This window comes from Ictidomys tridecemlineatus, chromosome 2 (genome assembly GCF_052094955.1).
Source record: "Ictidomys tridecemlineatus isolate mIctTri1 chromosome 2, mIctTri1.hap1, whole genome shotgun sequence".
Classification (NCBI taxonomy): domain Eukaryota; kingdom Metazoa; phylum Chordata; class Mammalia; order Rodentia; family Sciuridae; genus Ictidomys; species Ictidomys tridecemlineatus.
In genome coordinates this window covers 69933483-69960496 of record NC_135478.1, presented here as the reverse complement: position 1 = coordinate 69960496, position 27014 = coordinate 69933483, and the positions used below count along the sequence as shown (strand labels likewise).

At 38.1% G+C, this 27014-nt stretch overlaps 1 protein-coding gene across 1 annotated transcript in view; it reads right to left on the bottom strand.

The window, feature by feature from the left end:
* Positions 1-27014, bottom strand: part of LOC144368172 (biotin--protein ligase-like) — an 85830-nt gene that overhangs the window by 45976 nt on the left and 12840 nt on the right. The window contains 1 exon segment of the mRNA XM_078026832.1: positions 11961-12121. Within this exon segment, the coding sequence (XP_077882958.1) occupies positions 11961-12080 (120 nt within the window). The 5' untranslated portion in view covers positions 12081-12121.

The following is a 27014-nucleotide window of genomic DNA, read 5'->3' as shown; positions in this document are numbered from 1 at the left end:
ACAGTATTAGACTTCAGGGTGAGAAAGAACTTCACTATTGAATCTCTTCATTCACAGATTAATTATATGGAAGGATCACAGAAAGAAGGACCAATGGACACAAACTAGTCTAACCAGCTAAGTCTAACTGGCATTCTCTTAACTACTTAATTTAATAAAAACAAATAAATGCCGTCCTTGAGAAAAGTTTCCTTCTTTGGTTGGTCAGAAATGTCCTCATTCCCCAGGTCTCCTCACACTAAATATGGGAATAACTGGCAAATGACCAGCCCAGTAAATTCCAGTGATACTTAAGACAGCATTCATATTGCCTGAAATTACTCTGAACCAAACACTTGATCTGCAGGGCTTCTACATACAGCAGTTTTCAGCTGGATCACTGAATGTCAAAAGCAGTGGGGTGCACTAAGAACACACAAGCTTGGAAAAATGCAATCTACTCTTCTTTATTGCAACATTCTTTAGCAACAACATTGATCTCCTACCCACTGTGCACACAGCACTGCACCGGGACAGTGGGAGGCTAGAGGGAGAAACAGATGGTGTCCCTGGGGTGCCAAAACAACAGGCTGCTTCAGTCAGTTCTGTCCCACAACTAATCAATTTGGGGAGGGTAAAGGGGAATCTTAGTCATCTGTTGACTGACCAAACTGACTGGCTAGACCACCGTACAGGCTTATCAATCAGGTCAAAGTGTCAGAATTAGCAGTGTGTGGTAGACATCTTACAGTCATGCTTTTCAGGGGTGTTATAAACCTCAGAGCTCATGGATGTCTGAGAAGACAGGACATTAGATTACCCCCAACCCACAGAAATCACAAACTTGGCTCCAGAATATGCTGCTTCCCTACAACATCTTTTTTTATTTGGAACTGAAATAAATATGTATTTCTTAGGCATATATAATCAATAGTATATTGGGTTTGGGGGGTATTTTTTGGTACTGGGGATTTAACCCAGGGGCATTCAACCACTGAGCCATAGTCCCAGCCATATATAGAGAGAGCCTCACTAAATTGTTGAGGCTGGCTTTGAACTCATAATCATCCTGCCTCAGCCCCACAAGGTGCTGGGATTACAGGCATGCACCACCATGCCCAGCAGTATATTGTTTTATGATACAGTCAGATTAGAATTTTAAAATAGCTACAGAAAGTTCCAGTTAACAAATACATAAAAAATTTATCATGTCCACTAGAAATCAAAGAATAGAAAAGATCAGCCTCTCAAATGAATAAATTTTGTATTGAAGTTGATAGCAATTTAATATTATGTAATATTATGTACTGTTAACTGCTGTCATATATATTGTGACATATTTAAGATAAAGGACTAATACTTTTAATATTTAAGGAGTTTTTTCAAATCAGAAAGATTGAACATGGCCGGGCACACTGGAGCACACCTATAATCCCAGCACCTCAGGAGGCTGAGGCAGGAGGATCCTGAGTTCAAAGCCAGCCTCAGGAACTTAAACTGAGTCCTAAGCAACTCAGTAAGATCCTGTCTCTAAATAAAATACAAAAAAAGAAAAAGGGTTGGGGATATTGCTCAGTGGTTGTGTGCCCCTTATTTCAATCCCTGGTACCAAAAAAAAAAAGAAAAAGAAAAAGAAAAATGAACACTTCAATGGGTAAAGGACACAATTTGCCAAATAAATACACAAAAAACAAAAGGAAATACAAATAGCCACAAATCACCTTAAAAAAAATAGGCAGCATTACTGTAATCTGAGAGGCAAACTAAAATGTGGTAGTAGCATTTACCTCTTATCAAATGGTGAAATTTTAAAAATAGAATCTAGTATTGACAATGGCTGAGAACATTTACAGTTTTATATTCTGCCAATAAAAGTATAATTTGATCAAACTATATAAAAAGGAATGTGGCACTGTGTATTAAAAGCCACAAAAAGGTTTAGATTCTTAGATAAAATAATTTCACTTCTGGGTGTCTATATTAGGAAATAAATGTTTCTACTAAGATTTATGAACAAAAAATTATTCACCATAGCATTATTTACAATTAGAAATACTAGAAACTAAGAATGAATTTCATTTTAAATGAAGTATACTAGACTTAAGAAAACAGTAAGCAACCTTTGGAATCATACTTTTTTTTTTAAAGAGAGAGAGAGAGGGAGAGAGAATTTTAATATTTATTTTTTAGCTCTCGGTGGACACAACATCTTTGTTTGTGTGTGGTGCTGAGGATCAAACCCGGGCCGCATGCATGCCAGGAGAGCACGCTACCACTTGAGCCACATCCCCAACCATGGAATCATACTCTCAAATAATATTTACATATTTGAAAAACGTTTATATTATTTTAAATGGTACAGAAGCAGAGGATAAAAGAATATACATTAAAATCCCAATTATAATAACAGACACAAAAAAATAAAAACTATTAGGAATGCACTGAAATGTTAACCATGATATTGGGTTAGAAGTGATAGGAAATCCCATTTCTCAAAAACCCTTATTCCTTATTTTTAAACTTCACTCTCATGGGTAAATTTAGTAATCTGTCTTTTGGAAATCTAGCTTATTGGAAAAAAAATCTTAAAAAGGGAACTTTCTGTATGAAGAAGATCAATTTTTATATATATATATATATATATATATATATATATATATATACACATACATATATACACACACATATGAAAATCTATTTATATTTATATTTATATTTATAAATAGATTTTCATATGTATATATGAAAATCTAAAAACAGAAGAATGGAAATAAATCAAATATGCAACCAAAGGAGGGTAAACACAATAAATTCATCATTAGTATATCTAATCATTAGCATTAAATTTATTAAAAATGCTTTAAAATATTAAAATATTTGTAATTACCAAAAAAAGCAGAACAGAAAATTGCCTTATGTATTAAAAATGCATTATCAATCAATGAATTTTTCAAATTTAAGCATAGGGAATAAAAGACCAAATATGTATACTAAAATACTAACAGTGGTGTGACTACAGATTTTTTTAATACTTTTCTAGATTTTCCAGACATCCTCAACTATTTCTAAATGTATCTACTTCCATATCTCTCCCCCAACAAACACACACACACAAAAAAAAATCTTGTACAGGTGCCAGAGAAAATCAAAGTATAAATATGAGTTAATTATGTATAAATACAAGGGCTAATTTTGTTGCTATGTAAACCTACCTGAAATTGTTACAATTATTGTTTTAGTTATATTTTCTTTAAATCTCTTAGAAAATATGTGTCATTGGGAGTCAAATTGTCACTTACTTGAAATAATAGCAATGACATACATGTCTCAGGATATGTTCTTTTTCCTAAAAATCATCATAAAAATTAGGAAGTACTTAAATAATATAATAAAGTAAATATGCTTAATGCTTCCAATTAAAGAAGAGCTAGCAAATTAAAAGTCTTATTCACAGCAAAGAAAAACATATAAAAACTAATTAATAATCAAAATATACATGTCCTTTTCCAGGCATGATGACACGTGCTTGTAATTCCAGCTACTCAGGAGGGTAAGGCAGGAGGATTACAAGTCTGAGGCCAGCCTCAGCAACTTAGCAAGATGCTGTCTCAAAAAATAAAAAGGGAAGGGAATGTAGTTCAGTGGTAAAGGGCCCCTGGTTTCAATCCCCAATTTAAAAAAGAAATAAACACACACACACACACACACACACACACACACACACACACACACATCTCCTCAAAACTTCAAGGAGTTGTGACACTTTCTGCACCAATGCATATGAAAACCAAGAATTAAGCAAAAGTATCTGTTCAACTTATTATACTTACCATTTTGAGAAGGTAAACAACTAGCACTATCTACCTTTGAGGCTACTCATATAAGAAATGCAACAGAATAGATTATTAGAAGGCAGTATTCAATTATTCTTATTTAATGTTGGATAAGTATGCCAACATAGAAATCTTTCCCTGCTATGTACCAGGTAAAATAGACTACTGAAAATGTTTCTGACTTAAAAGCCTTCCCTAAGGGGGGGGGGGAGGATGAGATAAAAAGAGATGAACAAAAAAAAAAAAATCACAGAATTTAAAAATGCACCTGCCTCCAAACAAGGCAGTATACTTTAGAATATAACCACAGCTCCTGATTCAAAACCTTATTCAGCAAGTAAAATAGTATTTTGAGGGGAGGCTATTTATTAAATGGAAACACATTATTAAGGAGACAACATCTGACTCCAATCAAAATATTATCATCACGTTTTCCTGACCTCACAAAACAAACACACACACACACACACACACACACACACACACTTAATATGAATACACGTGTGTATGGGTGGGAGAGCAACTCTTAACCCAGAAACAGGTTCTGCAACACCACAGACCCAACCTGTCTTTCTGAGAGGATGAGTCTATCTTGGCATGATGTTTGGCTGATACATTCAAAGAACCCAAAGTTACTGTACAGCTGCCAATAACCTGCAGAAAGAACTTACTTGAAGACAAGGAACTGACTTGAAGACAAGGAACTGACTTGAAGACCAGAAACTGCCCCAGGCAGGCCTCTGGGGAAAGGTGCCCCCATCCAATGGGAAGAGAGACTCAGGCCCCACACTGCCTGGCCAGAATAGCAAAGACAGCACAGCTGAGTCAAGGTCACTGGCCTGCAGTTCAAGAGGGGCAAGGGACAGAAAAATGATCCCCCAAGAGCTTGTTCATTCACATCTACTAATACACACGTTTGAGAAGCTGGTAGAACAGGGTTTTGCCAAGACAAGTACAAAAGGGTGAGGGAGATCTTGGTGTGATTCATCAATGCCACCTGCAGTGGCAGCTCTGGATGTGCCCACACCGCACCTCAGTCATTGCCTGACTATGATGAGAAATTTCTTCAGGATCTTCCACAAGGACTTAGGCTTTAGACCAGAGACCCTGCGCCTAATAGAAGATAAAGTAGGCCCAAATCTATATCATGTTGGCTTAGGAACTGATTTCCTTAACAAGACTCCTAAAGCACAAGAAGTAAAATCAAGAATCAATAAAGAGTATAATGAATTGGACATTACTGTCCTATGAGCATATATGGTTATATGGCCTATGTAATTCTATATCATGACAACCAGAAGAATAAGAAATTAAACTCCATATATGTATGTCAGAATTCATTGTATTATCTTGTATAACTAACAAGTACAATTTAAAAAAAAAAGAACTGGATCTTTCAAAGAAGATATTTAACTTTAACCTGTCCTAGATCAGGCCTGGCATCCAGGACTGAGGACATAGCTCGCTCATTCTCTCTCACAACAAATCCATTAACAGACATAATAGACACCACAACATGTATACCCATGCCAACAAAAGGGTCCTTATCTTTTCCCCAGGTTAAATTTTTATACTTTTAAATTACAATAGGGAAACAGAAAAATGGCAGAAAGTATGCAATAGCATAGAAGTCCAGAAAGTGAGCTGGGACTGCTAATGGTATCAGGATTTGGCTTTACTTCCCCAGGTTCTACAGCTCTTAGTCAGTTACCCAAACTATAGGAGGGTGTAGATAAGTGAATAACTGGTTATATTTAATATTTCTATGCCCAACCATCTTGTCTCCAGTGATGATGTCAGCTCTTGGAGGAAGGATCATAACTCTTACTTGGTCAATGATTCCCACACATCTAAAGACTAGAATACCCTGAACTCTGCACCATGTGATGCCAAGGGAACACATGCAAATTAATGTGGCAACACACTAAAATCCCCTCTCACATACCACTAACTCAGCAGAGTTGCAAAAATTAAAAATCTTAAAACTAATAGTTAAGGATCCTATCAGAGAATACAAAGAAATGTACATATTTACATAACAAACTAATACAATGTAAAGATGATTAGATCTTATTCTGAGCTTCCTGTGTTTCCTTCATGACAGCACTGTATGAGCACACCACTGAGAAGGGGTGACTGACAGGACGGAATTTAGATGAAGGTGCTGACATTCCTGCCCTTTACACAGTGGAGATGCAGACATGCAGACTGGAAGGATTAGGCTCTCAGTCACTGTGTTCACAGACAGGACAGATACAGCCATATTTTTTATTCAATATATGATAAAAATAATTCAGTTGTTTCTTCTTCTCACTTAGTAGATAGCAGGTTGAAAAACTTTTCCTTTAAAAAAAGTATATATATCTTTTTAAGTACAGCGCCTCAAGGGTAGAGGGGGTGAACTTCATATTTTTCTTTTAAATCCAAAAAACATTCTACTTTGGAGATGGTAAGCCACTTCTTCCATTAGGTGATGTGGAGGGGAAATCTGCAACTTGACTTTAGGGCACGGCCTGGAGGGACCACATTGGTGAGGCCATGTAGTCTTGCATGTGCAGAGCAGAGTTGTTGTAGAAGCTCAGGTAGTCAGTGACTTAAGTGCCACTCTTTTTTACTAAGATAGTAAATGCTTCATTTTCTAATATGAATTTGATATATTAGCAAATCCTTGTACCACTGGAAGAGAGAACTTTATTTTTATTGAATCTGGATTTAGATTACCTACCTGCAAATTTTTGTTCAATGTTGGTGGAGCAGGATTTGGGGGAAGCATTTGTCTTTTGGTGACCAGGAGTGGAGCCCAGATACAAGAAAGGACCAATAGGTGTGACCTCATTTCCATAATAGAATATTTCCTGTGATGAATTTGAGTCTCTTGTGTTGTTTCCCGCTTTATGCTGGTGTACAGTGGTGATGTGGGCAGTTCTGTGAGCCACATTTTGAAGATGACAGAGCAGCTCTCAGTTTGAGTGAATTAATTCCTGGAGGAGGCTTCCTGCCTCTAACCCCTGCCCTTACTCTGACACCAGAAGAGAAAGAGACTTCCTGTTTCCTTCTTGCTTGGGCCCTTGCATGTTTGGAAATTCCTTTGTTATGGCAGCTTGTATTTCCCTAAATAATGGCCTATACTAGAGTACTAAAGGGAATTTAAATCACGGAATCCTTGCTCTGAGGTTTTAACCAATGATGCTGGGTGTGGGCCTCCTCCTGCCTTACCACTTCCTTGTCAAAGTGACCTCAGGGTCACCCTGGACCTGCACACACTCTGAGCACAGCAAATACAATGGCTATCTGAACTCCTTACTCACAGGTTTATTATGAGAAAAAAGACCAAGTCATATTGTTCTCCATTTTTAACTGTCTTCCAGTTTCCAGCCCACAGTAGGAGATTTTTACATGTTTAATTGATGAGTGAAGATGTCAAGTTGATTTACAGTATCAAGTGCTTTAGTGTTTAACAATAGCATTCTCCTCTGAAAGGATCTATGAAGAAAGGATGAAAGCCACTGCTGTCATTAGTGGGGTAGGTGGGTAATGACCACTGCCACAAAGGTGTTGCTAGGGTTCCAAGTGGGAATGAACATGAATCCCTTCATCCTGTGGCCCCTGTGTGGGGAGCTGGAGCCTTTGACTCAGGGTGTATGCACGATTGCTGTTCTGCAGGATGGGAAGAACCGAATGTTGGAATGGCACATGGCAGCCACCACCTCTCTGAGTGTGCTGTCCAATTCAGGTGGTGTTTTTATGTTAGGATTTCTCTCTGGCACCACTGCCCAGGTGATGAACACTGTCCATTTCCAGGTTAGTCCAGGCTCTCATCAGGCTTGGGAGGAGTCTCCATTTATAGCTAGCTCTACAGCTGCTCTAATGTAATTAGCAACCTGGATGCTTTCTTCAGGAACCTGTTGCATCTGTTAGATACAAAACTAAAACCAGTTTACTATAGGAGGAGTGCAGCCGGCTCTCTGTTTCTTCAGTGTTACAGATGTCTTTCCACTGCCTGTGTTCATGGGAAATGTGGTGCCTCATCTTTGTAGATTTGTAGAAACACAGGTTCCCCTTGACTGCTTTTTAAGTGCTTACCTTTATTATTGGTTTTGAAAAATGTAATCATGATGCACCTTGCTATGGTTTCTTCATGTTCCTGGAGTTTGGGATTTTTTTTAACTGCTTGGATCTGCAAGTTTACATTTTTTTTTCATTAAATTTGAAAAATTTTCAAATCTTTATTCTTTCAACTTTTTTGGTCCTCTTGCTCCTTTCTCTCTCCTCTCATTTGGTGACTCCAAATACTAATTGATGATGTTCATTAACAACCTGTATGTTTTCTCTTTCTTTCAGTTTTTTATTTGAGATAGTTTCTATTCCCATTTTCCAAGTCATTAATTTTTTCTTCTACAGTGTCTAATCTGCAGATATCCAATGTGTTGTTTTTCATTTTACTCATTGTACTTTCAACTCTAAAAGTTTCATTTCATTCTTTTATGTATGTTGTGTTTCTATCTAAATTTATGAACACATATAAAACTAAAAGTTATAAAAAATTCCTGTTTGCCAATTTTAACTGTCAGTTCTGAGCTGGTTTCTCATTATGAATTGTACTTTTAAAAAATTTTATGTGGTAACAGGGTAATTTTCAACTAGATGCCAGATGTTCTTAAATTCAATACTGGGTGCTCTTGTATTCCCACAGATATTTTAAAACTTCCTTCAGGAATGCAACTAATTTTCTTGGAAACTGTTGATGTGTTTGGATGTCACATTTAAGATTCAACAGGAAAGATTAGCACATGTTTAGTCTGGAGCTAATTATTCCTCACATGGAGGCAAGATCCTCTGAGTGCTCTACCAGATTGCTCATGCTTTATGAGGTTTTCCTCTTAGAAACACACACTATACCCATCCTATGCAAGTGCTGAATTTCACTCTCTCTTGTAATTTCAGATGGCCTTCTCCAGACTTGGGTATTTCCCTCATATGCATGTGCTGATGTTTCTCTGCTGCATAGCGGAGGGGAATCCTCTTTGTATCTCCAGGTCTAGGTACTCTAGTCCATTTGATCTCCCCAGATTCCCAGCTCCATCTTGTCCATGCAGAATATTTACAGGCTTCCCTGGGGGTTCTCAGTCCTTACACCATGGCTTGGCATAGCTGAGGCCAACAGGGCTCATCATGTTTGTTTCCTGTTTCTTGAGATCACCGTCTTTCCTTGACTAATGCTTAGTGTCTTATCAACAACCCACACTGTTTCATATATTTCCATTTTAGGGTAAATCAGAGCTTTGCCACTCCATCTTTGCTATCTCAGCTGGAAGTGAAAGGTCCTTTGGTTAAGTGGTTTCTATAACTTCAGAATGGAGTTCCATAACTTAGCACTTCAGAAATCTTTGAAATCAATGACCATCAAAAAGAAAATGGGTCCACTGCCCAGGTGGTGTAAATGCAGATGACATCTTCCAGACAGTACAGCTCTTGGGTGGGTATTCTCAGTACTTCTTTTAGAGAAGGAACTGCTGTCACGTTTGGCTGTGGGCTAGGCCTGCTCCTCAGGGTGGGCCTCTCCTTCCTGCTTCAGGCTGAACATCAGCTCCACTCAAGCCCTGTCTCTGAGAGACTTCCAATAGAGAAGAGTCCTCAGATACTCTGGTGCTGATTCTGGCCCAGTCCAAACCCATGAGGCATGATGCTTCATGCACCGTTTTCTTTATAATCTTTCAAAACTCTCAATAGTCTTTCTTTGCATTTAAACCTCTTGCTTTTCCTCACACTGTTAACTGAGACAGAGGCAATTCACTTTGTCTTAGATGTGAACTCATGACTTTAACTTCTCTTTGTTGAACTCCCCTAATCTTGCCTGGTTCTCTTCCCCATGCCCACTGAGCACTAAGCTATGCTAATCAGTGTCCTTCCTCAGGCTATTGACTCTGTCTGTAAGAATAGGTCTCGAATTTCCTGGTTCCCTTATAATTTTTAGTCAATTGGTCCATGTGGTCACAGATTCTGTTTCCTTCACTAAGTCTCTGTTGCTATCATGTTAACTCATTAAATACTGACGTATTATTATCCAAGTATTCTTTTCTCCTATCTTATTTTTAAAACCAGTGGGAGCATATTCACATTTTAGGGGGGAAGTTGAAAATACAAAGATACCAAACATGCTTGACTTCATAGCCAGTACAGATTTTATTTTTGTAGTTTAATCCCTAGGTTTCCATAAAGCTCAATTACAATAGAAATATCCATAAATAGAATGAAGGAGCATTCATTCACATTTTGGAAATCTTCAGGCTACTATATCCAATTGTTTTAATATTCTGCCACAAACAAAACCATTGTACTGTAAATGAGAAAAAGGTAACTGATGTGCATGTTGGCTATGAAAAACATGTATCACTTTGCTTCTGCATAATGCCATTATCTTTTCCTGATGCTCATAAACCAAGTAATGAATGTTTTAAACTTTAAAAAGTGTTTAGGGCCATTATGAAGATCTAGTTTGCTAGTCAATTTGTTACAGAAAAAAAAAAGTGTGCATGCTCTTCCCATTATGGAAAGTTATTGTTTCAGACAATGAGGTCTATAAAAAGCTATCTCCATGCAAAATTCTGGTGTTTTACCTTCACATTTATGTTTTTGTTGGGCCATAAAAAGTTAAGGAAACTAAATTCTGACAATTGCTATAAAAACACATTCTTAGACTCTAGATTTCAGACAGCAATACTATCTGTGTGAAAGTCAATTCTATTGTGTATCCTGTCAATATTTTAATTATTCAAGAACTGTCTTTTGAAATAGACTTTTGAAAGTAAGGGTTTCCATGCTTGGTTTCTGCACACTTAATTCTCAATTTTCTTGAAGCAATTTGTTAGTGTTTGGTCCAATGAAATTTTTCCCAATCTTGTCCAAGAATTGTCCACCTCCCTTCCCACATTGTAAATTAATAAATTATGTAATAGATGTTGATAATGTGATTGAATTATATATGTACCTGTGAATTTGTATTTTAATAAAAAAGACCCTACATAAGCATATATTTATTTAAAACTGCACAGAAAATTCCTTAGTAGCAACTCACCCTGCTTGAGGACTAACTCAGTTGTCTAGAATTATTGGGGAAGCAGAGCTTAGAATAAGACTGGCATTCTAAAATTCTTTCTGTCTTCGAAAATTTACTAGTGGCAATTTAACATGTTCTTGATGACAGAGGTCAGCACTATGACTACCAGAGGTTGTTCTAATAACTGGCAATCTGAGGCCAGGACGAGTGACATCTATGCCTCTGAGCTTCTGAAAATTCTCTAGCTATGTGTCAATGTTAACATCACTTTGAAGAGAATGAATGACAAAGAAAAAAGTGGTTTATGAACATCCCAAATCCTTACTTTGATATTAAATGGATGGAAAAAGGTGGCAAAATGAAAACTTTCTTAATGTTTTTTCTCTTGGCATTTCCCCATACATTCTATCTTCATTTCTCTAAGAGTGGTCACACATTTTTACATTTTAATGCAACAAGGCAAATTGGTGCTTGTAACTATGATGATCACAGTCAAGATATTTTTCCCTATCAAAAATTGGGGTCTTGAGAATTTTCTGTGAAAATCAAGCAGGAATAGTGTCAGTTTATAAGGACTTGGAGAAAGGATCCTCTTAATCTTGTCAAAATTATACATTTTTAAAAATATTTTTGCCAAATGGAATTAACAATACTGTTCTCCTCTGTAAGCTCATGATTTAAAAATGCAAGGGGTCTTTTTGGGGGCTGGGATCCAGTACAACATCTAGAATACTCATATGGGTGTTTGCAGATTAGCTCCCTTAACAGCCAATGATGGTGCTTTGAAAACATACACATGTCACAATTGTCCCTGAAAGTCAAGCAGCTCAGCTGTCCCCATAGAATCACAAGAATTTCACAGCCTTTTCAATGATCATATTATTCACCAGTGGTCTACAAAGACCTCAGAAACCTTAAGAAGAATTTCATTTTTTTAAGTTTTTTTCAACTTTCTAAGCCCAACAACTCAATATAATTTTTTTTCCTAAACCTCTTTGTTAGAATTTCACCTCTTAGAACTACACTTGCATTACTTTCTCAAGACTTGTTGCAACTCCAGATTCTTTTGTATTGTAAGGAACTAGCCATACCTTCCATCTTCCGGCGGCCAAGTTCTGCAGGGCACCTGCCGCCCCTTCCAGCATGTCTGGGACTGAGCACTCAGAGAGCAGTGTGAGGTAGGGTTTGACTACGGAGGGGTGCCACAGCATCTGGATCCATTTGGGTGGTTCTGCACAGTCTGGAACAGGTCCTACTCCATCCCACGGGTGGAAGAAAAACAAGAGAGTAAACGTCTTTAACAACCTCCTCATATTTCCATCCTCAAACATCACAAACAAGACAAAAGCAGGTGTTGTAGAATCCAGTGAATACTGGCGACAAGGTCAATTGTTCAGGGATTAGGAGAGCTATTCCTGCCACAGAGAGCTTAGGATGGAGTTTGTGAGGGGTTGGGAGATGTATAAAAGTGACTGAAACTGGTAGCCATCCAGGATTAGCTCCCTGAGAACTTTTCTGACACAACCTACACAGGAAAGAACAAGCAGAGATGGGGCGGTTTTGGATGGGTGGAAGAAGGCTAAATATCAAGGTAGTACATATTATATTTACATATATCATCTGTTGCATAGGAAGTTATCAACAATGGAAAGCCTGCACTAATGCAAAGTTATAATAATTTATGCATAACTCATGCATAACTGTTGTCAATTCTTATATAATTTGTAAATACATATTTGCTTGATTTGTGGTACCATATTGCATCTAACAAACAAATGACAGAATGGATGAAAGAGAGAAAATTGCTATGGTTTATTAGATGCACTGACATGAGCTATAGGCAAATCTGGATCCTACAGCAATCCTGATAGTTAAATTTGCTTTGAATTAAAAATAATGAATAATGGGAGCATGTGTAATTAAAAATTAATTACACATAATTTTAAAATTATGGCTTATATGCACAAAGAAATACCAGTCCACCACTAGAAATGAGAGTTATAAAGATTATAGCAACTTGCACAAATGATAACAACAAAAGTTAAATGAACAAATAAGATTCAAAGCACAATGGAAGATGGTGCTTTTCCCTAAGCAACATGCATCATAAAAACATGCAACAATTATAAAAGATGCTTTGATAAAATGTTTCTTTCATTTTTGTCTACACTTCAAATCTTCTATCTTCACTATGAATTTTAAAAATATTAAAATGTGAAATAACTATTCTGACCTTTGATTACATGAAGTTTTTGACTTTTGTGAAAAACAAAGGCAATGATTATAAAGAGGACAGAAATGAAATATGCATATATTTGGGGAAAATATTTTCATACTTCTGAGAAAAACCACAGTAAAACAAAGTTCTTCCTTTATAATTTTAGGGTGGGGTACCAATCTGTTTAGCCCATTTGTATCCATCAATGTATTTAAAATCAATATAACATATATGACACACACTAAGCTTCCTCACCGTCATTTTATATACATCCATCTGTATGTAGGTGTGTATATGTAAATAAATGTGAAAACAAAACTCTATTCCAGAATCTGAGTTAAGTTCCTTAGTCTTGAAATTTTTAGTGGAAGAAAGTAGACATTTGTCTCATATAAAAATGGAAATGTTGATAGAGATACTATAAAGTTATTTACCTGTCACAGATAATTTCCAGAATTTTATTACTTATTTTCCAAGAGACAAATTCAAAATTCATTACCTTTTCCTCTCCATTATCATTCAGCTTAGCTTAAGTCAGAGCTAAATGATATCAATTGATGGATGTTGGACATCCCACTAAAGGTCATTTTCAATGAGTTTGTCACTCAGTTTCAACTTTATAAAAAGGAGGCTCAGTACATAAAGCATGTTGGGTTTTTTAATCAAAACCTTTCATAGATAACTTTGCATGAAGCCTTTAGATGACTATTCATGAAGCCTGCACACCTCTTCCAAGTATTAACAAAAACACTGAAAGTGAAACGCCCTTGTCATACTGCTCCTGGGTCCTTATTTGAGACCCGCCCCGCTCTTTGTGTTGGACAGAAAGCACACTAGGGAAAGACACAAGTCATTTTGCAAGTGTGTCAACTTGGATGATGGAGCAGTAGTAACACTGGCTTCTCAAAGGAAGCCAGTTAGAGCAGCGAGTCTAGCTACTAATGTAACAAGAAATAGAAAAATATTGCATTGCCTATTTTGTTTGTTCTATTTTATACTTTATCATCCCCTTAAACATTTTAAATTAACATTATCATTTAAAGACCTGATAAGATCTAGAAAAATAAGAATACGAAATGTCAACTCAACAAGGATGAGATTTCCCTCTTCCAAAAGAGCTGACAGGTGAGCAGGGCAGGTAGAGAAGTAGTGTCTGTGGGCTCATCACAAATGTGACAGCTGAAGTGCAAAAGAGGGAAAGCAGCTGCATTATATTTTGCTGGCTCTTCTCTTGTTCCACGTTTCCAACTTCTCCACGATAAAACAGGATTAATAGTTATAGCAGTAGACAATTTTCTTCTGCTCTGACATGTCATCTATGTAGCTCTTAAATACCTTTTATTACAATCATTTTTTAATGGCTACAGAGACACACTGAAGGAAATAAAAGCACAATGGATGTGAATATAGATAATCTTTGATAGCAACTAGAGATAGAGTCCAAAGGGGATTCTTTGCTATTTCAGAATATTGATGGCCCCCTGACAGATTAACATGGAAGAAAAAGAACTACTTCAAAGCCAGTTGATGTAACTGACCTTTATTCAAACTTGAGTTAATAGGGGCAAATGTATCAGTATCCATTAAAGAAGAGATTTTCATTAATGAAAATGACTGGACTTTTTTCAAGGGTTATGTTAACATATTTGACATTATTTTGTCTAGCTAACCAACATTAACAGGCAACAGAGCAGTGGTCATCTAGGGTCACACTTTGAAGTAGACAAAATTGTTCTGTAGTTGAAAACTTTTAATGTGATTATTTCTCTTGGTGAGGATCCTTAAGAAATTGTGGGATATGCAACTCTTACTAAAATAGTAATACATCATTTATAAATTTAGATACACAATGCTTCTCTCCTAACATTTCTACTGGTATATTGAGTAAAGGCAAGTGGTGACTAAATCTTTAACATGTTCAAAAGGCTGACCAAACGAATAACTATTTCGTCCCACAGAACACAGAAATGAATTTGTAAACCTTGTCCCAACTATGTTTGATATCCACTCTATCTTGAGGACATATAACTGAAAATTCTTGGAATATTAAAGAAGAATGAAATTAGGGCATTTTCCTATAAATGGATGGAGTTGGAGAATATCATGCTAAGCAAAATAAGCCAATCCTAAAAAAACTAAGGCTGAATTTTTTCTCTGATATGTAGATGTTAATTCACAATAAACAGTGGGTGGGGATAGGGAAGAAGAGAGTTACTTTGGATTAGATAGAGGGTAGTGAAGGGAGGGAAAGGGTATGGGGTAAGAAGGATACTAGAATGAATCTGATAATTAGTGAAAATACCCCTTCCTGGCATGGTTTTACTCCCAGGCTTAACAATTATATAAGTGTTCTGCAATTTTGTGCAACATGTCTATTCATTACTTTTTAATAAATAAAAGGAACAAATGTAGCCATTCTTGATTTTTTCCATGTATCACTTCAAGATTCAAATTATACTTTGTAATTCACACACAGTTAAACAGGAAAAATACTAGAGATATGTTTCTAGTGTTAAATCTCCTCTAATTAATTGTCTTGTTTGTGGCAATGTAGGATTTTATGCATATATTTAGAGTTCATCAAGCTAAGGATTAAGATTATCTCATGGAAACACACACAGCAAGTACTAAGAACAGTGCTTCTAGGAGAGCCTGCCAACTACTTCTCAAACTCTCTGCCATGAAGTACTGGTGGGGACAGGCTGGCAGCAGAACAATGGAGGTACTTAGAGGATGTGGAAAACAGATCATGGAACAAACCATGAGAGGAGAGAACACGTACACTTAGCCAGGGAGAAGCAAAAGGCCCGCCCGTCCCAGGCCGGCCCCAGCAGGGCTGGGCACCTTGAGAGCTCAGGAGCCAGGCTGCGCCAGCACTGAGACATGAACTCACGCCCCCTAATCTTCCCAAGCAGGTTCCTTTCCCAGCAGAAAGACACCAACTAGCAAAGGCCTGCTGACAAGAGGGTGGGAGTCACGTCTGGCTAAGGAGACATGTGTCTGCTTACATTTTGGGGTGCTTCCGGAGTAGGAGGCATGGCATAAGCCACATAACGATTTTAAAAGGCCACTCAACAGTGTAATCACATCAGGCTGAGCTTCAGGCCAAGCCCCTGGCTGGCCAAGAAGGAGCAGGCAGCAACACTCCACGTGGGTGGGGACCCTGCCTCTTACAGGCCCATCCTCCTCTAGGCCAAGTTCCTTGCACTGTGGATACCGTTATGAGAAGCCACACTTCTCCTTCCACAGGGAAAGGCCCAGAAATTGAACTCACTGGTCCTCTGTAGAGGTTCCCTGAGCTGCTTCTGAGCTTCCAGAATGGGGCCTCTCCTAGGCTGGCCACTTGTCCCCTGCAAGGTTTCCTGTCTTGAGGACAGTGAAGGAATGAATTGAAGTGTTTAGGACAAAGGTCCACCAAAAAGGTGTTGGATATTCCCTGGAAATTCAAATGTGGCTGGGCCTCCTAGTTTTATCTACTAAATTCAGCAACCATTATTGTAGCTGGGTCTTCATATGTATGTCCCTACTAGCATATTGGCACATTGTTCTGTTTCTATTTTTTTATTTTGAAAAATGTCACCCATCAAAGTTGAAATAGCACCCTGAACCCCTGAGTTCCCTTCATAGGATCCCAGAGTTGTTCATGTTCTGCAAAATCTCTTTCTCTCCCCATTTCTCCCTGCATACCCCTTTTCTCTGTATATCTGTTTCTTTCTTTTTTTCTCTCTGTCTATAATCTGTCTGTCTCTATCTCTTTTCTCTCCTCTTTCCCTCTTCTTTATCTGTTTGTTTCTATTTTCTGTCTTATCCCTTATCTCTGTCTATCTCGGAGTCTCTCTCTTTTCATGCCTTCTTGTCTCTGTCTCTTTTGCTTCCCCCCCCTCCTTCCTTCCCTTCCTACCTCAAAGTTAACAATATCCCTCCATTCACAGAAACAGGAGGTAGGATTTTAACACTTCTTTCTTGGAATCCAATGTTCTCTCATTTTCCTACATGCCTTTCTGCTTTATTCAGGTCAATGAGCTACTTTGTTGTATAAGTGATAGAACATTCTTGAGTTGATTCAACCTTTCTGAAAAGAGAAGACAGTTGTCCAAGAGCACATGCCACTTCAGATAGACTGTATCAATGAGGAGATGCCCACACCATTGTCCATGCCTCAGGCAATCCTAGGGTCTCTTGCTCACAGAAGTGTCCTGGGCCAAGGTCACTCCCCAGGGAGCTGCTTGAAATGGAGAGTCCCAGGTTCAACCCAGACCTACTGGACGAGCAGCAGCACTGTAGCAAGACCTCCAGGGGATTTATTAGCATCTGAAAGTCTGCATGTGCAGAACTGAAGCAGTAAGTGAGCACATTCCCCCTGCCAGGAAGGGTACTGGTGGGGTTGGGGTGCTGAAGTGGTAACAACCTACCCAACTCACAGCACTCCAGGAAACATCTGAAATCCTCAGCCTAACTCTTCAGCCAGCTCTAGTCATGGGCATGGGCCATCACCATAGCCATGGGCAGTCACAATGGCCAGTACACACTACATGACCAGAAACTTGGACAAGCCTGACCAGAAGGCAGTGCATGGATAACTAAGGACACAGTGAGAAGCCAAAATGAGCCCAGACCTGTCACCCTCAGGATCCAGCTGCCAAATGGTCATATACACTATAGACTATTATAGCACCATCTCTGTGGAGGAAGGACTGGCAGGTGGATTAGGAGTGATTTACATATTTTGCTTATTTCCACTTTCAACCAATTGGCAAGGGGCTTCTGGCTTGTGAATTTGTTAAATTTAAGTGGAGATTTTACACTGAAATTTTGTTTCCCTCAAAAAGTAAAAGAAGCGCAAATAGAAAATCAAGATGACAAGATAAGCAAGTATTTTCTTCTTCCTGAAAACAAGGCTCATCCTCTGGGGCATGTAATGCTTTAGAAATGGCATCTGGGCTGCTGTGCTCTAGAGAGCCATTGCTACAAAGACTCAGCCTTCAGTTCCAAGGGCTTCCAAGGGCTGGCTGGGGACTGGGATAGTCTCAACCAAGCCCTGAAGTATTCCTGACATTTTTTATGGGTTTGTTTCCTGCAAACAGCTTCCTCCTCTGACTCACAGCTTCTCTGATATCTGACCTGCCTGAACTCCTATTCACCATCCATCATCCTGTGTGGGCCCCTCCATTCAAACACCCACCAGCACCAACTGATTGTCCCTGCTCTTACTTCTATTGCAAATTCCTTTGGAGAGGATCTGAGGGTCCCTGCTTGAGTCAGCTTTGAGCCTGTGGCACCACATTGTGGAGGAAGCATATGGTACAGGAGGACCGTTTATCTCAGGCTCAAAGCAATAGGACCAGTCTGTCATGGGGTGAAACCACCAAAACGGTGAGCCAAAAATAAAACTTTCTCCTTTTAAATTGACTTCTTGCAGGTATCTTTCACAGTGATGAAAAACTGACAGCACAGTGCCCAGGGTCACTCATCAAGTGGGTGGCAGATCTTCAAACCCACACTGCATGGCCTGGAGTTTGGTTTTAAACTACTCTACTGTGGGCTTCCCCTTCAGACTGGGTCTTTTACTTTCTACACCATGAAGATTGCATACAGAAAAGAGAGATTTAAGAAGAAAGAAACCAAATTTGTTTCCTTTATTTTAAAGTTCAAATCTAATTCATTAAAGGAAGGAAATGATTTGCTCCTTCCTCCCTTCCTCCCTCCCTCCCTCCCTTCCTTCCTTTCCCAGTGCCATATTTAAATTCCAGGGCAGGCTACCTAAAAACTTCACAAAAATCCCTCATGCATTATCAGTCACTTCTCACTGTTTAATTGTTGGAATGAGCAGACACATTTCCAAAGAACATCAGTAAGTTGTCACAAATCAAACCCACAGATTACAAAATCTTGTGAGTTTCTATACTTGAGTCATCAGAAAAGCAGAGCATGATGGCAAATTTGTCTCAGAACCTGAGGTCTGCCTTGCAGCAGAAGTTGGGTTTTGTTGTGTGTCTTTTTTTCCCCATGTCAACAGGAAAGGCAAGTGTGAGTCACCCCAATGGTACTCCTATTCTGTTCTTGTGTGAAAGGTTATCCAAAGGAGCAAATACAAATATCAAAAATTTCTTCTGGGCTCTTAAGCTTCATGTTAGTAATGAATAGCTGTTCGTGGCTTCTTACTCTTTCCTAGGTATCAGGGGCTCCAGGTTCATGAACATCTAAATCAGTACCCTGACTCCCCTTTCTGGACTCATGTGTAAGACATTTATTCAGCCTCTTCAAGCCTCAGATTTTTCATGTGTGTTCATCACTGTAACAAAATACCTGAGATAATTTGCTTATAGAAAGAAAAGTTTTATTCTGTCTCATAAGTTTGGAGGTTCCAGTCAATGATCAATTGGACCTGTTACTTTGGGACTGTCACAGCCAAAGTATGTGGAAGAGCAAAACCACTCAGTTTTTATGTTCAGAAAGCATAGAGATAAAGAGGAAGGGGCACACAATCCAACTGGAGGATATTTCCCCAATAATCTAAAAACCTCCAACTAGACCACACCTTTTAAAAGTTTCATCACTTCCCACAAGCACCACCCAGTGGAACAGGTTTTTAACATGACGGGACATTCTAGATCCAAACTAGGCACTGCCTACACATTGGCGACAGTAATAACTACAACTACTTCAGAATGTTGAGGGCACTCATCCAATTTTTCAGTCAAGCTCTCACTGTGGTGACCAAGGGACAATGACTTGGTTGGTTAGGGAGGGACTGGCTATGCTCAAAGATGCATCAAAGAAAGGTAACTCAGCAGAACTAATGCCAGATTGGGATAGGATCAAGACAGGTATTTGGGTTCAGAGCTAATCATAAACTGTTGCCTCACAACTACTTTGATTCTGATATCACTCTTAAAGGTCAAGCAAGATATAAATAGCCATGATTCCCAGCAGAAGTACAAATCCCAAAGTTAGTAAAAGTATGCTGATAGAAACTACAGGGACTTCTTAAGTTATCAACATGAAATAACAGCATTCTAATACTTAACTACTCCTTTGAGAAATCCAGTTAAGACAATAAACATAAAAGATCATCTAATACACTGCTTCTAAGGCTGATTAACCTTTGATATTGGTTATTCAAATATTGATACCTGTGGCCCATCATCAGAGATTTTAATTAAATTAGTCTGGGATGCACTCTAGTCATATGTCTTTTAAATGCCCCAAATAATTCTAATTTGCACCAAAGTTTGAGAACCATGCTTTAATGGAAATTATCTATTCTGTTTTTCAGATACACATATGCATAAGAAGTCACACATGCAACCCTGAAATGATTAGATGTAGTATTAAAGTAGCCTTAAGGCTCTATCCTCGATATCTGAGGAGTGAATGAACACCAAAAGTCCTATGCAAAAAAAAAACCTCTGAACTTTCTTGAAAACCTCTATTTATCTTCTTAGAAACCTAATGTTTCCTGTTCTTAGAAAATGAAAGTTACCTATTCTATTTCCCCCATAATTCTAAGTGTCACCAGTATTGGAGATGAACTGGACAATTAACCCAAATATTTGTTCCCCGGGTGTATGTTATTATTCTATACAGGCAAGTTTTGATTAACCATCTGTTTTACACCCACCCACCAACCGTTCAACTCTTGGCAAAATAATTTCTACCACCTTCCTTAACTCCCTCTTCCATAGGGACTGAAGTAATAAGTCTATAATCTTGTGGAAACATCTCCCCTCACAGCTGTCTTTGCTACCAATTTTTCTGGGGTAACAAAGGAAGTCATTAACAATCCTGGGAATTAGTCATAGAAGACATTGCCACAAAATACACTCAGATAGGGCCCAGAACCAAAAGGTCACTTTATATTGGGGGTTTGGGGTGGGGTAGGGTAACAAAGTAGAAAAACAGGAAGGGAGCAGGTTTTCCCTCTGTTTCTCTGGAATCTTCAGCAAAAATAATTTATTCTGTGCAAAACAGAAAAAGTTTAGCTGAATGGATCAGTAATTCATTCAAGGGTGTCTCAGAAAAAAGGAAAGAGAGCCAGTGAAAATAATGCCTCTGGAAAGCCTGACCTTTAAGGCCAAAATACTTGTCTAAAAGAATACTGAAATTTCCACCTTATTTCCAGAAGGCTGGGGAAGTGGCCAAGACTGCTAACAAAACATAACACCTATATTTACTATAATAAATGATAGAAAAGTCTACCCAAAAAATGTTTGACTACTGAAACCCAACATCTTCATGGGGTAGCAGACCCTTCTTACTATGCCTACCCTCTCACTATACCAACACCAGTCTGACCAACTACAAGATTTAAATAACTATTTTAGAGATTCTGTTATCTGCTGACAGACCATTTCTCCTACTTAATAAGATGAGGCTGCCTTTCCGCCAATGGAGAAGAGTTTCTAAATTTTCCTTGTTTTGCAGGAGAGATGAATTATCTAGAGCTACATCTTATTCCCTTTCTGAAACAGAGAAAGGGAATAGGATGTGGTAGAGATGGTATGGCAAAATTAGTCAAACCTGGGTCTGTTAGTCTGAGGGTTTGTTCCTGCCTCAAATTTCAGAACAATTTTCAGAGTCCAATTAGTGTCTCTGAACATCAAAGTCTTTGAAATACACTAGAGAAGGAAAGTATTATGAGAAGCTTTACTATAGAATTCTGAATCAAATATGCAAAGTCAAAGAGTGCAATTCAAATTTTAGCTCTTGTAGACAGTATCTGTAACTTCAGACTCTCAGTTTCTTCCTCTCTAAATAACAGTAAATTCATCAGTAAGCTCATGTTTTTCTATGATTTTTAAGCATGACACATAATGGAAATATCATCAGGATGTGGCATGCACACACATACCCATCCATGTGTGTGATATGTACACATATCCCTTAAAAAAGTTTTTTAAAATAATATGCAATCTTAGAAAGTGCGATATACTCTGATAATCATTTATTTGATTCCACTTTATAAAATGCTCAGTATCACTAATAGCTTGAGAATTGCTATTTTAAAAATCATTCCATGCAAATGGAGTTTGAACACAAGCAGGAGTAGTTATTCTCATATCTGACCAAGTAGATTGCAAGGAAAAGTTAATCAGAAGAGACAAGGAAGAACACTAAATACTGTCAAAGAGAATAAAATTAATCCAACAAGAAGATATAAAAATAATAAATATTCCCTAAAGTGCACAAAATTACATGAGGAGATAGGAATAAGAGAAGGAATCTTGTCAAAACAGAAGTGAGATCAAAAAATAAAAGCAGGGGATTAAGAAATAAAGTGGAGAGGAGGGGAAATGAAAGAACTGTGAAATAAATTTGACCAAATTATACTGGGTACACATGTGAATATAATACAATGCATTCTGATTTTATATATAACTATAATGCATTAAGCTTACTCATTACTGTTAAAAACAAAATGACAATGAAAACCACTAAACACCTATTTAAAGTGGGAAGGCTCCTCTTAATCACAGAAAATAATTTTATAGAAATTTTATAAAAAGTTAGCCCTTGGGCTGAGGGTATATATCTAAGCTGGTAGCGTTCTTGCCTAGCATGCACAAGGCTCTGGATTAAATCCCCAATACAACCCGCCCCCCCCAAAAAAAAAAAGAAAAAAAAGCAAGCCCTTAAACCAGACATGATGGTGCATGCCTATAATCCCAGCAACTCGGGAGGTTAAGGCAGGAGGATCACACATTCCAAGTCATCCTCAACAACTTAGCAAGACCTTATCTTGTATAGCTCATTGTTAGAGATTCCTTGGTTTAATCCCCAGTAATATGAAAGAAAAGGGGAGGGGGCTATAAAACATGTCTTAATATACAATCTACACTAAAATCAACTGTGATGATGAACTATAGTCCAGCTAACTGAGGCTGAATATCCAAGAAATGCTATGTTCTTGGATAACTTCTATACTTCAAGGGAAAAATGAAATCTTCTAAGTCACAATATTCCATAATAAATTGAACAACTGAAATGTTATACAAATTTTAGATAATAAAAAAAAACACATTTTTAATGGTCTTTATTTATCTTTTGGTCATTTATAAGTATATATTCCATACCACACTATTTCATTCTCTTCTCTGCTGTTTTATTTCTCCTTTCATCTTATTCATCACCACTACCACCATGTGTCTTCAGCAGCATCCCCTCACTTGAGTCTAAGCTTCATGATGGCAAGGACCATTTTTTGCTTGTCTACTTTACTGCTATCCCTAGTACTTAGAAGATTAAGAACACAAGAGATATTTGTGAAATAAATTAATAAATTAGTGATAAAATGAGTAGAATATTGACTTCTGTACAGAAGTTCAACCCCAACAAATCACATGCCTCATTCTTTTCCCTCCTACTTGGTTATGAGAGAATCACAGAAAGCCACGCCCCTATACTCTGAAAGCATAAGCTGTACACCATGCACTACCTATCAGTGCTTGTTTCTTTCTTCCTGTACATTTACAAGTAACAACTCCCCAGCTCCCTTTGGCACTGTTTTGGAACTACCAGTTGCTCATTTCCTCTCTGAAAAAAACACAGATGTGAAATCAAAGCACCTTGTCTTTATGCCCATCCTTCAGCTAAAGTCAGAAGCTCCTCAGGCCACAAAGAATAACAGCAGCAAGTAAAAGGCAAATGACAGCAGGGCAAAACAAACCAGAGGCTTCTACCTTGATGTAGTCCAGTAAAACTGAAAATGGTTTCATCTTTTTCTATTTGTATCCCTCTGCAAAGAAGTAGTTGGACACTGAAAAAGGGGCTGTCTTCTGGCTGCATACCCCAGGTTGTGGGAGAAAAGATCATACCAACTGGCAGTTGACTACTGATTTGCCATTGGTACTTCATGCACCTATTTGACTGAATCTCTACAAAACTCTTGTTAAGGGTCAAGTAATCCTTTCTGCAATGACTTGATCAAGCTTGCTGGAAAATCTAACAAGAATCCAAGGTTCTTCTTGTTTCTAAGCTTATGGTGTTGTTGTCTGATGTCATTTGGAAGTAGTTTAATGCCTTCTCCTCGTTAAAACATGTATGTGTCTTGAGTTGACATTTAAAGTTTGGGAGGTGGAATGGGCTCTCCAAGCAGAATAAAAGCAAATAACCTAGTAAAACAGGAGATAAATGCATAAATATAGCCAGAGACTCTGAAGCAGATATACATTACTGACTCAAAATATCATTTCAAATGACTTCATACTACAAATTGCCTTTAAGAGACATCTCAGTCTGCACATGTATTCCCTGCTGAATGTGTTGCCTATTCAAGTGACCAAAACCAGTCCATTTTTAAATTCAGGATAAGTTTCCAGCCTCAGAAACAGAAAAAGGAAGGAAAAAAAGGTTCCAAAGAAGAAAGGCAATAGTAAATGTTACTCATAGGACCTATCTCTCTGATATGCCTCAAACTTGCTAACAAAGGAGAGGCATGATACTCTCTTTTGCCCTCCATTTATTTTACAGGATATCCTTCCCTAACAGCCAAGAGAATGAGACAAAGCACTGTGACATCTCTCCTGCTTAGAAAAGGCTCAAGAGCCTGGAGAGATGCCGCAAAAAAAAACAGCATGAGCACAACAAAGAGCAGTGGCCTAGGAAATTCGATCCCAATTTAAAATTTGCCAACTGGGAACTACTCGATAATTGAAGAACAAGAATCTATTTAAATAGATAGTTAAGTATTAACCGTGTGGTTATTAGGATCAGAGAAGAAACCCCTCCTAAAATCACCACTGGCCTGTTAGAAGTTCCAATGACTATAAAATCATTCCTCCCTCTAAGGTGAATGTTCAAATCTTCAACAGACTCAGTGAGGCACAGGAGAGAGCCACCAGGGTAGTGGTGCTTCAGGTCACAGCAGGCTTGGTGATGTCAAATGGGATGGGAGGATATGCAGGGATTACCTTGCCCCACGTGGCAAAGCTGGACATGCCAGGGAGCCCCACAGCATGTGGAGCATGGATTTGGATATGAGTAAGAGGTAACATCCAGAGCCAGGAACAGAAGTCTAAGCCAATACTGATACACAACAAATCTAACCAACTAGAAACAATACTGAATTACACACATTTAGAGGCCATTTAAATAGACTCAATAAGTCCTTTCAAAAATCAAATTTACTCTTAACATGACCCAAATGTTAAGAGCTACTATACTGGCTGACCCTAATGAACTGCCCAAACACAAGGCAACATATCATACTGCTCTTTCCCAAAAGAGAATGCCAACAGTTGTACTTGACTACAGTAACAGAAGGTAGAACTTTTTTCAAATGGCAGATTTCACATCCAAAATAGTTCTTCTGATATATATATATATATATATATATCTTTCAGTATCTGGATACATACCAAAAAGGTTGCCTGAAAATATAACCTGGGATCTTCCCAAGCTAAAGGTTTATGGGATTAAAAACATCTATGAGGTAAATCCATGACTATAACTACAAATAAATTTTCTGTTGCCTAAAATCCATCTTCCACTGGTAGATACGATAAAAAATCATCAGGACTAAATGAGATTCTAGGACTCAGAGCAATCATGGTTCTAAAATATGGCCCTAATCTTAGACCTAAACCTGAACCCCCAGAGGTAGCACCTGGGAGCGTATGCTGTTAATAAGTTCCCTGGGGTTATTTTGAAGTTCAAAAAACACTAAGTTCATCTCTTTCCCTCCAATTACAGATGGGAAACTAATAAATCATTCAGGAGAGAGTGCATGTTCAGGCCTTCACATTAGAACTTTGTGACCTGAGAATGAATGACCCAAGGCACTTGTTTCAGCAGCCACATATAGCCAGCCACAGTAAGGGCAGCCAACTCCCAGCCCACAGGCATCTCCCTCCCCAGAGCTTGGTGTGTGGCCTTTGAAACAAGTGGGAAGGGAAGGAGAGAAAAACAGAAACCTATCATTACATTCTACACTGAGATTAGATTACAAGTAATGTGGTGAAGAGCCTTTAATAGACTAGAAATACTCTCACAGAGATGCCTATCAATTCTGTGCAGAAGAACTAGCTAGTAAAACTTTAAACAAACAATTATTTAAACAATAAGTTATTCTACTTTTCTGCAAGGCTGCTGAAGGCAGAACAGAAGAAGAGTTTTCTTAGGAGAGCTGGTCACCAAATCTGAGGTCAAGACCAAGATGTAATTCAAAGTAACTACCCCTCCAGGCATTATCTCAGGTACAGCTAACTAATGCTATGTGCTACTCACTGGCCCCCATACCTAGCCACCCCCCCCCTTTTCTCCCAAGTGGTACTGTTACTATTACTAATAATGCTGGCATTAGGCAGATGTATTATCAATTAAAGGAGTTTGTATTTTTCATTTTAATAAATAAAAACAAGAGAGACATTTTTCAACTAATGAAATAATTCTGAGAAAATATCACACCAAAGGATAATCTTATAGAACTAACAGAGTAGAAAAAGAAAAAATTGAGCCAGGCATGAATCTGAAGGCTGAGGTAGGATAGAAGAATTGCCAAGTTGGAGGCCAGCCTCGGCCACATAATTAGAACCTATCTCAAAATTTAAAGTACAAACTAAAAGGGCTGAGGATGTATATCAGTGGTAGAGCACCCCTGGGTTCAATATCCAGTCAAAGAAGTGGGAATAAAAAGGATGGGAAGGAGAATGAAACAGAAAAAAAGTTAACTAAGAGGTTCAAGATCCAGATTCCTGCTCCAGTTTCAATGCTGTGAAACTAAGCTGGTTATATGGCCCTGCTAGATCTGGTTCACCATCAGAAAGATAGGGATTCGGAGAAGGAAGCAGTGAAAATGATCAAGTCCTTTTGAAATTGAATTAATTTATAGATCTGTGGATAGCTCTTTAAATTGAAATTGAAATCAAGTCTACCTGATTAAAATATCAACGAATTTTTTTTTAAATCAGAGCCTATCAGTGATTGCTTA